General features: G+C 35.4%; 1 protein-coding gene across 2 annotated transcripts in view; it reads right to left on the bottom strand.

Annotated features, from left to right (window-relative positions):
• Positions 1–6,469: 6,469 nt before the first annotated feature.
• Positions 6,470–16,704, bottom strand: part of LOC108708858 (cell adhesion molecule 2-like) — an 860,128-nt gene continuing 849,893 nt past the window's right edge. For both annotated transcript variants that reach the window (XM_041583368.1, XM_041583367.1), the window contains 2 exons: positions 11,520–11,645; positions 6,470–7,446 (listed from right to left, as the gene is read on the bottom strand). In XM_041583368.1, the coding sequence (XP_041439302.1) occupies positions 7,328–7,446; positions 11,520–11,645 (245 nt within the window). In that variant the 3' untranslated portion in view covers positions 6,470–7,327. The remainder of the gene's footprint in view (positions 7,447–11,519; positions 11,646–16,704) is intronic.

Genomic DNA, 16,704 nt, shown 5'->3' with positions numbered 1-16,704 from the left:
TGCAGAAAGTTTGCACGTAGAAAAGTATATGTTTGAGCATCAGAGCTTTTTTTTTTCTCAAGAGCAAATCAGTGTAATATCGACAAAGAATTATAGAATCAGAATGCTTAAAAGGTTCAGTGGATGAACACTCCACCAAGAGAACCCCAAGCATACCAATGACATAGCCAAATGCCAAAGTAACTGTGCAAAACATTGAGAGTTTAATATACTTCATAATATTTTTATTGAAGAAATAGAAATGTCTCACATGAGAGATGCTTATCTCACCTATAACAGGGAAACAGAAGCATATGTACATATTCTATTTTTATTTTGGTAACAGATAAGATTAGTGGCACTAAATTACACTACGACTGCTATGTTACATGGAAGAGCATGTAACTACAAGGCGTGCCTTAGCACTTGTGCACAGTAAACTTCATCCTTTTACATTTTGTGAATTACACAATTACACGTGACCCTTTTAATTGAGAGACTCGGTTTATTTTGAACACTAGAAGGAAAAAAAAAACCATGAGGTGTTAAATTCTATATCACATTTAAAAAAGTTGTTTTGTTTTTTCTTCCGGGTTTAGGATGAGAGGTTTTATTTGTGCATGATCGAACATCCCAAATACTAATAAGACGTGTTTCTTCTAGCACACATTGAGAGCAAGTTACTCAGTAGGTTTCACAATGTGACACTATTGCTTGAAAACAATTTGCTCTTTAAATTAGAAAAAAGACATTTCTGTTTCTTTACCTTTTTGATGACTCTTTTTAAATATTGTTTTTTGCTTGAACAATGGCGTGAAACAATAGGCCAACGACTTTGGTTCAAAACATTCATGAGACGAATTGGAAGCTCTGAATGGCCAAAAAAGAACAAATTGCTATATTTTTAGGACGCAAATAGTTTTGCACCCACTGCAGCAATGGTAAAGTACCTCGCCCCTGAAAGGGAATCACCGGTAGTAAGTAGTAAGATAGTGTTGTATTGTAGGGCAGATTTTCACAGGAAAATCTGTTGTTACTACTGTATTCTTAATAAGAGCAACTTTTTTTCCAAGCATTAGTCCTTTTAAGATGATTTCTTTATGAAATGCTGACATACAGATTTATAGGAAGCAACTGTATTTGTGACACAGATTTTAAAAAGAAGCTATTCAGTCCTTCAAAAAAGTTGTATTTCCATCTTACATTGTTTAATAGACATTGTAAACTGTACAATTGCAGAAATATGCTACAATTAGACCATCCAATCTAGCAAATGCTAGTGGTATGCATGCCTGCTCCACATGATGTGTAAATTAACCCTTTCGGTGGCAGGGAGTTCTACAACACATTGCAAGCATTGTATTGCATGCCTGGTTGAGGTAGGCGTTGCGTTGCAGGCTTCTTTACACTGAGAGGGTTTCAGTTAGACCCCTTGAATACCACGAGGACTCCAATGCATATGAACATCAGAAAGCAAAGTTTGGATTACAAGCAGTTCACTTGAAAACATGGCTGCATACTAATTACCCTACAAGCGTTATGTTCGATAAAACAGATGCAATGGACATCGATTTATGTTAATATGGAAAACTAGAAGGGATCTTAAATCAGAAAGAGAAAACAAGCAAATGCTTTACAATGTGTTTCAGAACCATACGTTTATGATTTCATTGACATTTTCCCTTTTTATTTCCAGAATTGTGATTAAAAAGCAAAACGTGACCATAGTTTATCGTAAGAAAGCAATGAAATGTCTGTATTACCAGATGGTGCTTAACAGTTCACATTTCCCACGAACATGCATTTCAGAAATGTACAGAACCATTATTAAAATGCAGAAACACAATTCTTCATTGCCAATCTTTGCAGGACCCTTGAATTCCTTTGTAAATACATTTTCGGCATTAACAAAAGTTTTAATGTCTACAAAGATTCCAATAGTATAGCACTTTAAGACAAACGCAATTATACACACACACATATGTATATGTGTGTGTGTATGGGGTTGTGTGTATATATATATATATATAAATATGTTTATTTATAGCTGCTTTTATGTTAGAAGGATATGCAAAAAACTTGCAATCAGTAGAGCAAAATACAGTATATTGTAAAACAAAACACAAATTCACGTAATTCAGTGCAACATTGCAGTTATATAAATATATTAAGTGTAATTATATGTACCCATCACAGTATAAAATGAAAAGACAGAGTTTGGGGGTCATTTTGTTACCTGCCCTGGTCCTCTTGCCTGCTGTAAAATGTGCTGCCATCAACAGAGCTTTCCTTTACTGTTAATAAATGATCTGATTATCAGTTGTGATGTCATGCTCCATGATATCATCCAGCAATGACATCAGTGCCCCAGACCTTAGGCATAGCTCCAGGTAAGCAAATTACCTGTGTGATCAATGCTATAAATCCTTGCTTAACCTGAAATTCCAGCTGTAATTAATTTAGTACAAATTAGTAGAATCCAGCAATGAGTTATGTGATTTCCTATCATGTTTTATACTTGTACATTTATGGAAAATGGGAAAAGTCATTGCACAACTGCCTCTCTGTTCATGTAGGACAGGTTTGTCCTAGATTTGAAGAATACAGGGTATCTAGCAGCACTTGCTTACCACTATATTGTTCTATAGGAGGTGTGGCATCTACTTTGTGGCTATACATTTTGTATAGATTTCAGAATCTCTGCAAAATCTCTACTGACCTAGATGTTTAGGCGTATTCTGCCAAATTATGAAAACAACCCCTTATTCCAGATGACAAATCCAATACCTGAATAACGATAACTTATCTATGTTGCCCTACAGTTGCTGTAGAATTTGTACAACGTTGTCTTCTTTCTATCAACAATAACGTTAAAGCAAGTAGAATATGGTAATTTTGCACACAGCAGAGGATAAAAACCATACTATAGGGATTCTAAAAATGTGACAACATTTGCAAAAGAAGTTTAGTTCCAAGTTATTTTTTTTCTTTATTATACTGGGCATAGTTTTTTCCCCTGGCATATTAATCAACATGGGGATAAGCTGTTTCATTTATCTTCCAAAGTTACACCATTATCACAGTCTACCCAGCAGATTCCAAACCTATTTTCTTGTTTACTATTAACAACTATATTTAAGATATTATTGCATTTTTCTGCATTTGTGATTTGCAGAAAACAAGCATGCTGCCACACCAACAAAGGCGTATTTCTTATAAACCAGACTATTACAGTATTACAAGATTATGTTAATATTCCCCACGCTGAACTGTTATTTCTGAAAACATGTTGCACTAATGGCACTGCTTTATTTTGGAAACATTGCCAAATGGAAGGTCAGTTAAATTATTGGTGAAAGAAAAATGTTTTGATTCATAGATCATCTCTAAAGGGTTCTTCTATGTTTTCTCCCTTTTCTGCTTTAAAATATTTAAAATATATATATATATCAAAGCAGACATAATTTGTACTACATAAGCTGTCATTCTTTAAGACTTCACTAAGATAGCAACCTTGTTAAAACATTCTATTCAAATGTCCAATACCAGCGAGATTGAGATGAAGTATAATTGATGGTGATTTTCATTTCCTGACATGGGAATCACTTCTAGAAATGCAATTTAACAATATTTGTTATAGTCTGAAGGAGTATGTGGGGGCGGGTAGCCACCAGGACTTGAATCTTAAGTCTATGATTAGCTGAGTGAATTTTTGATAATCAAACTCCGTAGACATGTTTTTAAAAAAGCTATACGTATATGGGGGAAAAACATTGTACAAAAACTTTCACTGTGTGGTTAAAAGCATGGCAGAAATTCTGTATTATTTACTGTGACATAAGGTATACCTCACATACGGAAGAGCACTGGGGCCAGGAAAAAAAAAAAAAAAAGATTCTGATGAATTATGATTTATAAAACTCATAATTATGATTTTTAATCTCATAATTATGACTTTACATCTCATAATTATGACTTTTAAACTCATAATTATGACTTTTAAAAGTCGAAATCATGACTTTTAATCTCATAATTATGATTTTGAAAAGTCGAAATTATGATTTTTAATCTCATATTTATGACTTTGAAACTCATAATTATGAGTTTTAAAGTCATAATTTTGACTTTTTAAGGTCATAATTATGAGATTATAAATCATAATTTCGACTTTTTAAAAGTCACATATATGAGTTTTGGGGGCCGATTCATCAAGCTCGAGTGAAGGATTCGAAGTAAAAAAACTTCGAATTTCGAAGTGTTTTTTGGGCTACTTCGACCATCGAATGGGCTACTTCGACCTTCGACTTCAAATCGAAGGATTCGAACTAAAAATCGTTCGACTATTCGACCATTCAATAGTCGAAGTACTGCCTCTTTAAAAAAAACTTCGACCCCCTACTTCGGCAGCTAAAAGCTACCGAACTCAATGTTAGCCTATGGGGAAGGTCCCCATAGGCTTGCCTAAGTTTTTTTGATTGAAGGATATTCCTTCGATCGTTGGATTAAAATCCTTCGAATCGTTCGATTCGAAGGATTTAATCGTTCGATCGAAGGAATAATCCTTCGATCGTTCGATCGAATTTTCTGCGCTAAATCCTTCGACTTCGATATTCGAAGTCGAAGGATTTTAGTTCCTAGTCGAATATCGAGGGTTAATTAACCCTCGATATTCGACCCTTGATGAATCGGCCCCTTAATGTTATAATTATGACTAAGTCATAATTATGAGATTAAAAGTCATAATTATGAGATTAAAAATCATAATTTTGACTTTTTAAAGTCATAATTATGAGTTTAAAAATCATAATTATGAGATTAAAAGTCATAATTTCGACTTTTTAAAGTCATAATTATGAGTTTAAAAGTCATAATTCATCAGAATCTTTTTTTTTTTTTTTGCTGGCCCTAGTGCTCTTCTGTATTCACAAAATGCATAGACAAGAATTGAATATAAAGAATTTGTTCATTTATACATAAAACATTAATAGTTTTGCTCCAATGCCTTTCTTTCTTGCTTTTTTGGCAAAAAAAAAATAAAAATAAAAGTGAACAATTTGAACTGCCAAATGAATAAAAAAAAAAATGAAAATTCAAACAATAGAACAAACATTGAAGAGCGTAACTCAAAAACCTGAGGCTTTGCACTGGTTGTTTGCTTAAAGTATCATGCCTTAAACATTGTGCTTCCATTGTATAACAGATAGAAATTAGGATGACCTACAAAAAAGTTTTTTTAGTTATTAAACAGTGCTAGGACATACAGACAGAAATCCAAACACATTATCTACACATAATACTGATTAATATCTAAAGGGATATAAGGGACATTAGAAAATGGGAACTCGTGACTTGCTTACATCCAAAAAAGTTAAATAAGTATCAAATAATGTTCATTTTTTTTAATATATGTACTATTTACAAGATACCGAAATACCTAGCTAATATATTTTAACACTACAGATTAAAAAAAAAAAAAAATCAAAACGAAAAAAATAACAGTGGAATCCACATAAAGTATGGACTTAATATAAAAAATGTGTAGTCCACTGAAGTAACAGAAAATGATTTATTATACCAGTTTCTCTATGTGGGGGATGTCACGCCTGAGGTACCCCAGATGTGTCTGGAGAATGCTTTGAATTGTACATGTGGAAATTAACATTTTCAAAAATTGACTATTTCAGCATTTGTATTGTTGTGAGGTGAATCCATGTGAGGGTATAAATGGCCTAATGACTTTGAATCTATATTTATGTATAGGGCCAAGAAAAGCCCACAAGCTAATGAAATCATTCAATTGCAAGAACACATGACGGAAATCATTTGTGCATGATGCATCACTAAGCAACGATTGGTGGGCCATAGAATCAGCATCACTGCCCAACATAAAGCCATCATTTTAGTCCAGAGGAAAAATATGGAAGTACCATTTTATTGAATGTTAAGCAGGACTTTAAAACATAATCCATGTTGCAGCTCACCCTTCACATCCCAATGAATGCACGTTATGGCACTCTCCGTTGTTGGAACTTAAAATGATATTTTAAAGGAGAAGGAAAAGTTAAAGTAAGTAAGCTTTATCAGAATCAGAAAGATCTATATAAATATATAAAGGTCTATATAAATACGCCAGTAAACCCTCAAAGTAATGCTTTTGATAAAGTCCTCTGTCAAAAGAAACACTGCATTTATTTCCTTCTATTGTGTACACATGGGCTTCTGTATCAGACTTCCTGTTTTCATTGTAAACCTCCAGGGCTTGGGCTTGAGCATGCTCAGTTTGCTCCTCTCTCCCACTCCCCCCTAACTTCTCCTTCCTCCCTCCTCCCCTACCTGCTGTAATCTGAGCCTAGAGCTAGAAGCTCGGCAGGAAGTAATGTTACACCAAGTCTAATATGGCAGCTGCTATCCTAAACTAACAGAGAGAGAGAGAGAGCTTAGAGCGCTGTTTACTCAGGTATGGTAAAGCATTCTACAGAATAAGTATAGTGTTCTAGCTTGCACTATTGTGATTAATCTATTGGCAATAAACTGCCTTGGTAACTTTCCTTCTCCTTTAACTATGGTAAAGCTTCTCAGATCCGTCCTCTAACCCATTATATGTGCAAGTCATAAACATATTGTTCTGAGATACAGAGAATGAATAAAGCATTGATCATAATAAAATAGAATTGAATCTAATCAGGTCTGTACCAATTATACTGAAGGTATGACACACCCCCAAAAATATGTATATTGTAATAAGTGATTGTGGTCAACAGTTCTGTTCTTTTTTTGAGGAAGGCTGCTAAACAAGACTAAAATGTTGGTCACAATCCAATAAATCCTATTCATTCAGTCCTTTGAGTCATTCTGCTTCAGATACATATCGATTACTGGCAGTGCACTTGGACATTCAACCTTTTCAATGAGAAGTGCTGACTTTCCCCATACACATACAGTATATACATATAGAATTATACATTCCTACCTATATATTTTAGAGTGTGCCAAAAAAAACAGAAAAAAAAAAATATAAAAAGGGCAGCCTGGAAGTATTTCTTTGTAAACATAGAAAACAAAGAATGGAGAATGCCAGCGAGGAGACTTGTTAAGGCTGTATATTCAAGCACTGTATAACTGGATGTGAACAAAGAAATGGACAAGGGTTTAAGCGGTAAGAAAAGTCCGGCATTATGAATCAAACCGTGGTGGCTGTCAACAGCTGATTGTTGGCATAAGCTGGCTATTGATAGCAGAAGTTAATAATATGCACAGGAAGATGGCAGAAATGAACTCTGAAAGGTGATAGCCAGTTTTCTCCAGCAGTCAGCCTGATAACTTAAACTCTGTATAACCAGGTTTGCATTTAAATGAAATATTCTTTCTTCTCCTCTGCGTTAACTTGGCTGCCTTCTGCATTTATAATGGCCGTGTCTGCATCGGGGGCATCATCAGCTCCTTTAGCTTCATTTGTTAAATATGTCCCTACAGAGAGCAAGGTAATAAAAAAAAATTTAGTAAAATTTCACTTGTCATCCAATGTGTCTTGTTTTATCTAAAGGTTGATGCGCAGACAAGCTGCTTACAATATATTATCATATCATTTATATCCAATTTTCATCACAATATAACACACCACCTGAATTCAGAATACTACACGTTTTCACCCTTACCTGAACTGGCTGGGAAATGTATAATGTATCATTATTAACAAATTACTGTTACTCAAGAGTAAACAGAGGCATAAAAATGTTATGTATTTTGTATTAAATGATGATAGATGGTATATTTTAGTAAAAGGTTTTTTTGCGAATGATTTATACAGATGTGAAATTCACAGAGAAACCAAGGAGGCTTCAGAGTTACTTTGAAGAAGATGGGTAAACTAGTTGTTCATTAATTCATAGTTACATAGTTACATAGTTAGTTACATAGTTAAATCGGGTTGAAAAATGACAAAAGTCCATCAAGTTCAACCTCTTCAAGTGAAAACCCAGCATCCATACACACACCCCTCCCTACTTTCACACAAATTCTATATACCCATATCTATACAAACTATAGAGTTTAGTATCACAATAGCCTTTGATATTATGTCTGTCCAAAAACCATCCAACACCTCTTAAAGGCATTAACTGAATCAGCATCACAACATCACCCGGCAGTGCATTCCACAACCTCACTGTCCTGACTGTGAAAAACCCCCTACGTTGTTCTTTTCTTCTAGTCTAAAGGGGAGGCCTCTGGTACGGTGATTCTCTTTATGGGTAAAAAGGTCCCCTGCTATTTGTCTATAATGTCTTCTAATGTACTTTTAAAGTACACTTTTTCAGTCTGTACATATTACATTTATAATATTATAGGGAGGTGGTAAATTGCAAATGTACCTGTAAAGCACATTAAGGGGCAGATATATCAAGGGTTGAATCCCCCCCTTAGGGGCAGATTTATCAAGGGTTGAATTGAAAATTGGAATTTTCAAGCTTTTTAAGCTTTTTTAAGCCAAACAACTAGGGAATTATTTAAATTTGATTCGAGTTTTTTTAAAAAAATTCGAATTAGATTTTCAAGATTTAAGAACTAGAAATCGACTATTTGCCACCTAAAACCTTCCGAATTGCTGTTTAAGTGATGTCCTTGGATCAAATTTAAGTTGTTTGCCACCTTCTTGACATTCAATTTTTATGAATATATATTTATATGAAAATATAATAAATATAATATTAATTAATATAATAAAATATATATATATGTGATAAGAAGGAGAAAATAATCCAGATATATACTGAATTACATGCTTATTTTGAATGGAAGCTACAATATAGGGAAACAACAAAATGCATAGACTTTGTCATACTGAGTATCTCTATAGCTGTAATTGACTTGAAATTTTAAAATTAATAAATCTCAAATTTTTCGAGCTTTTTTAAAAATGCAAAAAAAACGAATTTTTGAGAGATTCATGGAAAAAAAATCAAACATCGATTGTTAGCAATAAACACCCAATGGGACCTGTGCTGTCTCTATTTGGCCGCTTTAAATAAATTCAGACTTTTAGAGGTTTTCTGGGGTGTTTTCACTATAAATTGGTGTATTTTTATATTGGTGATTTTTTTATTCGGATATTTTAATAAATTCAATGACAAGCATAGTTTTTAGTTGTGGTTTCCAAAAAACCTCTAAAGCCACTTAAATCTAACCTTTGATAAATAAGCCTCCATGATTGCCCAAGAGCGGTAGTCAATAGCAACCAATCAGCAGGAAGCATTTTATAGTCCCTGTTTAAAAGCAAACAGATTATCGTTTGCTAAGGGTTACTGGTCCTAGTCAAACTTATTGCTTTTTTACATTTAAGATTTAATTTTTCAATTTTCCAAACAACAAAAACATACAAAAATGAAGAAGAGAAAAAAAAGAAGGAAATAGAGAGAGAATACAGATTATAATGTGGTTGCATAGAACTCATGTACAGTCAATTATTTTGCAAATTCAGACAGGTTCTCCATATTGAATTTCTCTGGGCACCATCTCGCTAGATAGTTTCCGTGGAATCTTTTAATTGTTTGTTGTTAGAATTGTATGTCAATGCGGCTCAACAAATATTTTTTGCCATGCAACAATTTTTTTCACCCATTGAAGTCTGTGGGCGTAATTTTTAAGGCAAAACATTTTGCTCGTCACCAATGGGGAGTAGTGTGTTGCTTCATCTCACTTATCAATTCTAAGTTATTCTCTCAGAATTGTAGTTGAAGATGAGATGGTTGACCATTGCAGAAAAGGCAGAGTTTGTAGTAGCAGAATTTCTTTAAGGTGGAGCTTCCTAAGCTATTGAAACATATTTTTCATGTTGACCTACATATTGAGATATCTGTCCCTGTGTACAGCTTAGTAAAGAATAGCCTTCATTTAGATTATCACTGAAGTGAAGGTGATCCAGTGGTCTTTACTGAAAATAAATTATTTGTATGTATTTTGTGTGCCTGCATTATTGTATACTATTATTGTAAGTATTATGTCTATAATGCATACCTACATTCCATGTTATAACATAAGCACAGCTTTCAAAAATGCAAATTTTAGTGCTTTGAGGGCTGACCTTCAGAGCATAGATAGGGGCATTATGTTTTCAGTTAAAAACACAGAACAGAAATGGTTCTCATTTAAACTGTTATTAAATCGTTACTGTTACTGTTACTGTTTATTTTAATAGTAAAAAGATGCAGTTTGAGAGTGCTGCTCCTTTAAATAATGGTACCAGTATGGTTGTAACAGATACAGAAAAGGCAAATGTGCTAAATCAGTTCTTTTCTTCAGTGTATACAATAGAGGAGTCAGCGTCTCCAGGCTCACTTCATAGCTGCACTGTTGGCTCAGCTCAGTCTAGTCAGGGGCTGACACCGGATATGATTCATAAAGCTTCAATAAAAATGAATGTAAACAAGGTGCCAGGGCCAGAAGGCATACACCCCCGGGTTCTAAGAGAATTTAGTTCAGTTTTTGACTGGCCCCTATTTCTGATTTTCTCAGATTTGCTTATCTGTTGTGATATCTGTTATGGTACTCATGGATTGGAGAAAAGCTGATGTTATACCAGTATTTAAAACAAATTATGGTAATTATAGGCCAGTAAGTTTGACATCTGTGTTGGGCAAATTATTTGAAAGTTAGTTAAGGGATCGCATTCAAAATGTTGTCCTAGTGAATGGCATTATGAGCAGCATGGCTTTATGAAGGATAGGTCATGTCAAACAAATTTGATTTCTTTTTATGATGAGGTAAGTAAGATGCTGGACAGTGGGGGGAGCAGTAGATCTATTTGGATTTTGACAAAGCATTTGATACCATGCCTACACAAACCACAGCTTTCTAAACGAAGGTCTTTTGGGCTTAATGAAGGTGTTAGCACATGCATAGTAAATTGGCTTTATTTACCAGTAGGTCTTTCCAGCTGACGCAAGGTCGCCCGTTCCAATCAGAAGAAAGGAGGACCCGCCTAAATATTCAGTGAGAGCTGTGAAGATTTGGAATTCTCTCCCTGAATGAGTCATACAGGCTGATACATTAGATAGCTTTAAGAAGGGGTTGGATGGTGTTTAGCAAGTGAGGGAATACAGGGTTATGGAAGATAGCTCATAGTACAAGTTGATCCAGGGGCTAGTCCGATTGCCATTTTGGAGTCAGGAAGGAATTTTCTTCCCCCTCTGAGCCAAATTGAAGAGGCTTCAAATGGGTTTTTTTTTGCCTTCAACTAGCAGTTAGGCAGGTTAAAATAGTTGAAAGGTTGAACTTGTTGGACGTGTGTCTTTTTTCAACCTAACTTACTATGTTACTATGTTACTGCGTATGTTTACCCCTAGGAAGGAAATAGGAAATGGTGAAGGTTAAACCCTTCCTATAGCCACAAACCGAGAAAAACAAGTATCAGTGAATTATATAGATATTTTTGTGAAGGTTCTCATTCATCAAGGTCATAGTATATCTTTAGTAATAAATCAAATCAATTGCAGTATGTTTCTCTTTTTTCAAGGTATTCTAGATATTGTGTAGTGTAAACCTACCTTTATGTCTTGCCAAGTATCTTCCAAGCAGGATAATTGAGCACAGTGTAACAAATACAACTACAGCTACTATTCCACCTATCAGGGCATGGTCAGTTGCAACTGGTCCAGGCAACGCATTAGGATCTGTCAAAATACAAAAGCAGCAACTTAATATAAACATATTACAAAGAACCTTTTTCATGTTTAGTGATTAATCCATTAATGGGAAATGTTGCAGAAACCCCTTTAGCATTTCAAATATAGATACAACCTGACTATTTTTACTGGAAATTTAGCTCCATGCTATATAAGTGAAAAATAAAAGGGATTGCAAATCAGGAATCACATCGCATCAGCAGAACAGAATGTGAATAATACATAATGTATCCAACTGGGTCTAAGTATGAAACTCCTTGTACACCCTCATCATTTCTATGCAATAGGTGCAGAGCTTTTTCTACCTTTAAAATAATGCATAGTGTATTCTTGGTGAGAATAAAAACTGCAGAGTCCCCAGATGAGAGGCATCTTGTGTGAATCCTAATGGATTGGTTATATAAATGTATATTGTCATTCTGTTAAGAAGATGCTGTTTGTTGGCAAACCCATGAGCACACTATTAGAGAAACTATAAAGGTATACAGAATGAAACTATATAAACTGTGTAAATATAATCTTTTGCCTGCAGGAAAGGGCACCTGAAAGCTGTTTCATTGAATAGCTCTATTTTAGAGTGTTGACAAGGTAAGCCTGATCTGTAGTAACAAATTGTGAATGTTATTGCCATATTTATAGAGGGGGCTGAAAAAAACACAACAGTTTTTACACTAGGACGTATCGTTCACAGATCATATCAGAAGATTTTTATGAGAGATACTACGGCTCATTTATGAGCAATGCACAAATATATACAGAATATTCACAGGTAACTGACGATATACACACTGCTATGTACTTGCACCAAAACACCAGTTGCTTCCACTTTTCTGAATAAGGCGCAAGATGCAAAGTACAGGAAACATGGATGCACGAAAAAACCCTGGAAGAAACACCTGCCATGAGGATGTATGACTTCCAGAGCTCCTTTAAAACATAAATAAATATATATTTTTTTGAAAAATAAGCAGTATCAGAAATAGAAACAAATGAATTACTGATGACTAAACATTTACATAGTTACGTTGGGTTGAAAAAAGACCAAGGTCCATCAAGTTCAACCCCTCCAAATGAAACACAGTGATCATACATACACACACTCAAACCAAACCTTCCATACACTTCCATAAACTATATATATACTTAGATTTTAGTATCTCAATAGTCTATGATAATATTGGTATTTCAAGATTTGTATTGTGTTTTACATTAACAAGCAAGATTTTAACAGAACTCCAATGCTGGACTATGAAACAAGTCTACAAACTATGAGTTTAAGGTGACTAATAGTATAGAAGGGCAACAAATTACAAATAATTGTTGGTTTCGTCACCTAGACTGTTATTAGATCTGAAGTAAGTAAATCATAATAACCAAACTTAACAATGCTCAGTAAATATTAGTGATGGGCGAATTTATTCGCCAGACGCAAATTCGCGGCGATTTGCCGTCAGCGAATAAATTTGCGAAACGCAGGCATAAAAAAAAAATTGCCGGCGCCAAAAAAATGGGCTCCGGCGTAAAAAAACGGGCACCGGCATCAAAAACAAGACGCACAGGAAATTCCGGCGAATTTTCCGGCGAATCGAAACGCAGCAAATTCGCCCATCACTAGTAAATATTAAACGCTAAACAAGTAGAATAATGTCTTTCAATATGATATAGAAATACTTATATTGTTTTGAACAGGAAACATTCGGAATTAGCCATTACAGAGTGAGTTATTACTCTAGCAATCCCAAAGTTCGAGATTTACAACGAGAATCAAATTGGAAAAATTTGATAAAAGATTGTTTAAGATGAGGTTAAGATGAGTCTTTACTCTGATTGCTTCTTGCCAGGTGATTTAAGAGAGTCAGGATATCCATTAATGATTTTGTGTTTTCAGACATTATGATATTATTAACAGAATCAGCCCTCACAACAACCTCCACAACCTCACTGTCCTCACTGTGAAGAAACACCTACACTGCTTCAAATGAAAGTTCTTTTCCTTTAGTCTAAAGAGATAGTCTCTGGTGCGGTGATCCACTTTATGGGAGAAAAGGTCCCCTGCTATTTGTCTATAATGTCCTCTAATGTACTTGTAAAGTGTAATCATGTCCCCTCGCAAGCGCCTTTTTTCCAGAGTAAACAATCCCAACCTTGACAGTCTCCCCTCATAATTTAACTCTTCCCTCCCTCTAACCAGTTTAGTTGCACTTAGTCTCTGCACTCTCTCCAGCTCATTTATATCCCTCTTAAGGACTGGAGTCCAAAACTGCCCCCATACTCCAGATGAGGCCTCACCAGGGACCTATAAAGAGACATAATTATGTTTTCATCCCTTGAGTTGAGTTAAAGTACTTTATTTGCTTTAGTAGCCACAGAATGACACTGTCCGGAATTAGACAACTTGTTATCTACAAAAACCCTTCTCAGTTAAGGAAACTCCCAACACACTGCCATTTAGTATATAACTTGCATTTATATTATTTTTGCCAAAGTGCATAACCTGCATTTATCAACATTGAACCTCATTTTCCAGTTTGCTGCCCAGTTTTCCAACTTAGACAAATCCCTCTACAAAGTGGCAGCATCCTGCATGGAACCTATAGTTCTGCACATATATATTTAGATAGATATAAATGCATTTTAGTTTGATTTCAATCCTAAATGGTTATTACAAATGAAATAATAGGTTATGGTATATACAGTATATCAAATGCTAAAAAAGCTCTCCAAACAATGAAAGCTTTGGGAATAACTAGTGATGGGCGAATTTATTCGGCAGGCACGAATTTGCAGCAAATTTTGCGCAATTTACCGCCAGCGAATAAATTCGTGAAACGGCTGCAAAAATTTGGTGGCGAAAATTTGTCCGCGTAAAAAAAAAATGGACGCCAGCGTCCGTTTTTTTGACGCCGGTGCACTTTCGCCAGCAAATTTGCACCAGTGTCCAAAAAAACAGAAGACGGCGCCAAAAAACAGACGCCAGTATCAAAAACGGACGACGGCATCAAAAGCAAGATGGCGGCACCGTTTCGCAAATTTTCCACGGTTTTGCGAATTTCATGGGAAATTCGCAAATTTGCGCATCACTAGGAATAACCTCTCAGGAGAACAGACAGCTAGATAGTTGGATAAATAATACTGACAGATCCACCTGTGTCACTATTGATCCATTTGTGCATTTCTGGGGCTGTAATTAGTGATGGGCGCATTTATTTGCAAGACGTGAATTTTTCGCATATTTGCCCGTTTCACCACCGGTGAATAAATTTGCGAATTTGCAGTGAAAATTCGCTGACGTCGAAAAAATGTTGGCACCGGTTCTGACGCCAGTGTCAAAGTTTTTCAGACGCTGGAGTCGGTTCCAATGCCGGTGCCCATTTTGATAAACGGACGCCAATTGACTTTAACGGACGCCAATTTGACGGCGGCATCAAAATCGACTTTTCGCAGATGGGACAAAATCGCCCATCTCTAGCTGTAATGAATTCCTTTACTCAAGCTGAACTACACCTACAAAAAGTAAACTACTAGAAAGCAATGCTAGAGAACTAGAGAAAGCAATGCTTGATTTCAAATAAATTTCTGTGTGGCTTAAATATCAACACTGGGCACCCATTTCTATTCTGTTTTTTTATTAAGTGATTGCATTCAAAGCAATACCTCTATATGTACAGTACTTGCAAATACCACAATACTATAAGTGGCATATTATCACAATGCAGCTTTTCCAAGTGAAGCCTTTGTGGGGAGAAAGAAAGAAAGAAAGTAGAAAATTACTACAAACGATTTTACTCTGCAGAATTACAGTATGCAAACCTACTTCCTATACGTTATAATGTAATCCATTAGAATACAAATAATGATTGAGCTGTATGTTTCTAATACAAATGACTTGACCATCTCCACTTGTACAATTCAACAATGTGTTTACTTTTGAACATTTCTGACACATGCGTCTAATCCCATTTTAATAAAGGTTATTTTTGTTTAGCACATCACTTTTTTACATAATTGCATTAATCTGGCTGAATGGTAAATTTTGTGTAAAATTTCAGATTACAGATTACTTGGGGGCAAGGTAAATGTTTATCTACATATGAATTTTAAATTGACAGCTGCATTCAAAATCCACTTGTATTGCCTTCTTTAAAGGGATCATCATATCATGAATATGGATATGATGAGGGTTTACAGTTAGTTTATATACATATAAGTATTTGGCAGAACATATGGGCAAAGTTTACTCTATACAGACATTAATTGTATTTAGAATATTTGATTTTGCAGTATAGCTTTATTACTTCCCACGATGGAAAAAACGACACTACCCATACATTCTACAGGGACACTGCCAACACTGGTCACATTAATGAAAAAAAAGGTAAAAACCCTACTTAGATCTCTCAGGCTGTAGCGTTTGAATTAATCATCTGTGAAGCATAACATTCCTCTGTTCTATCCAGCAATAAAGAGGTGTACTTGTTTCCAGGGTATATAACTAGTGATGGGTGAATTTGCGCAGTTTCGGTTCGCCGAAAAATCCGCGAAACGGCGCCGGCGTCTTGTTTTTGATGCCGGCGCCCGTTCTTGACGCCGGAGCCCGTTTTTTGACGCCGGTGTCTTGTTTTTTCCCGAAATTTTTTTTTTGATGCCGGCGAATTTTGCGGGCGTTTCGTGAATTTATTCGCTGGCGGCGAATCGCGCAAATTCGCCGTGAATTAGTGCCTGGCGAATAAATTCGCCCATCACTATATATAACTAGGTAAATAGGCAAGGTCAGAGGCTATGCATGGATTCTCTTGAAATTCTGCATTTTGCCATTGCCAATGTTTTGAGAAACTGCACTAAAAAACCCATCAACTTTAATGCATTTGGAGTATTGATAGGAAACTTTGACCCATTTCGCTTTACCAGAAATTCACCAAATGCACTGAACTCAATGGGCCACTTTTTGAGTTCAGTGCATTTGGTGAATTTCTTGCCAAGTGAAATGGGTCAAAGTTTCCTTTCAATACTCCGAATGCATTAAAGTCGATGGTTTGTTGCTGCAGTT

The sequence above is a fragment of the Xenopus laevis genome, chromosome 2S (assembly GCF_017654675.1).
Source record: "Xenopus laevis strain J_2021 chromosome 2S, Xenopus_laevis_v10.1, whole genome shotgun sequence".
Taxonomy (NCBI): Eukaryota; Metazoa; Chordata; class Amphibia; order Anura; family Pipidae; genus Xenopus; species Xenopus laevis.
This window is presented reverse-complemented; position numbering and strand designations above follow the sequence as displayed.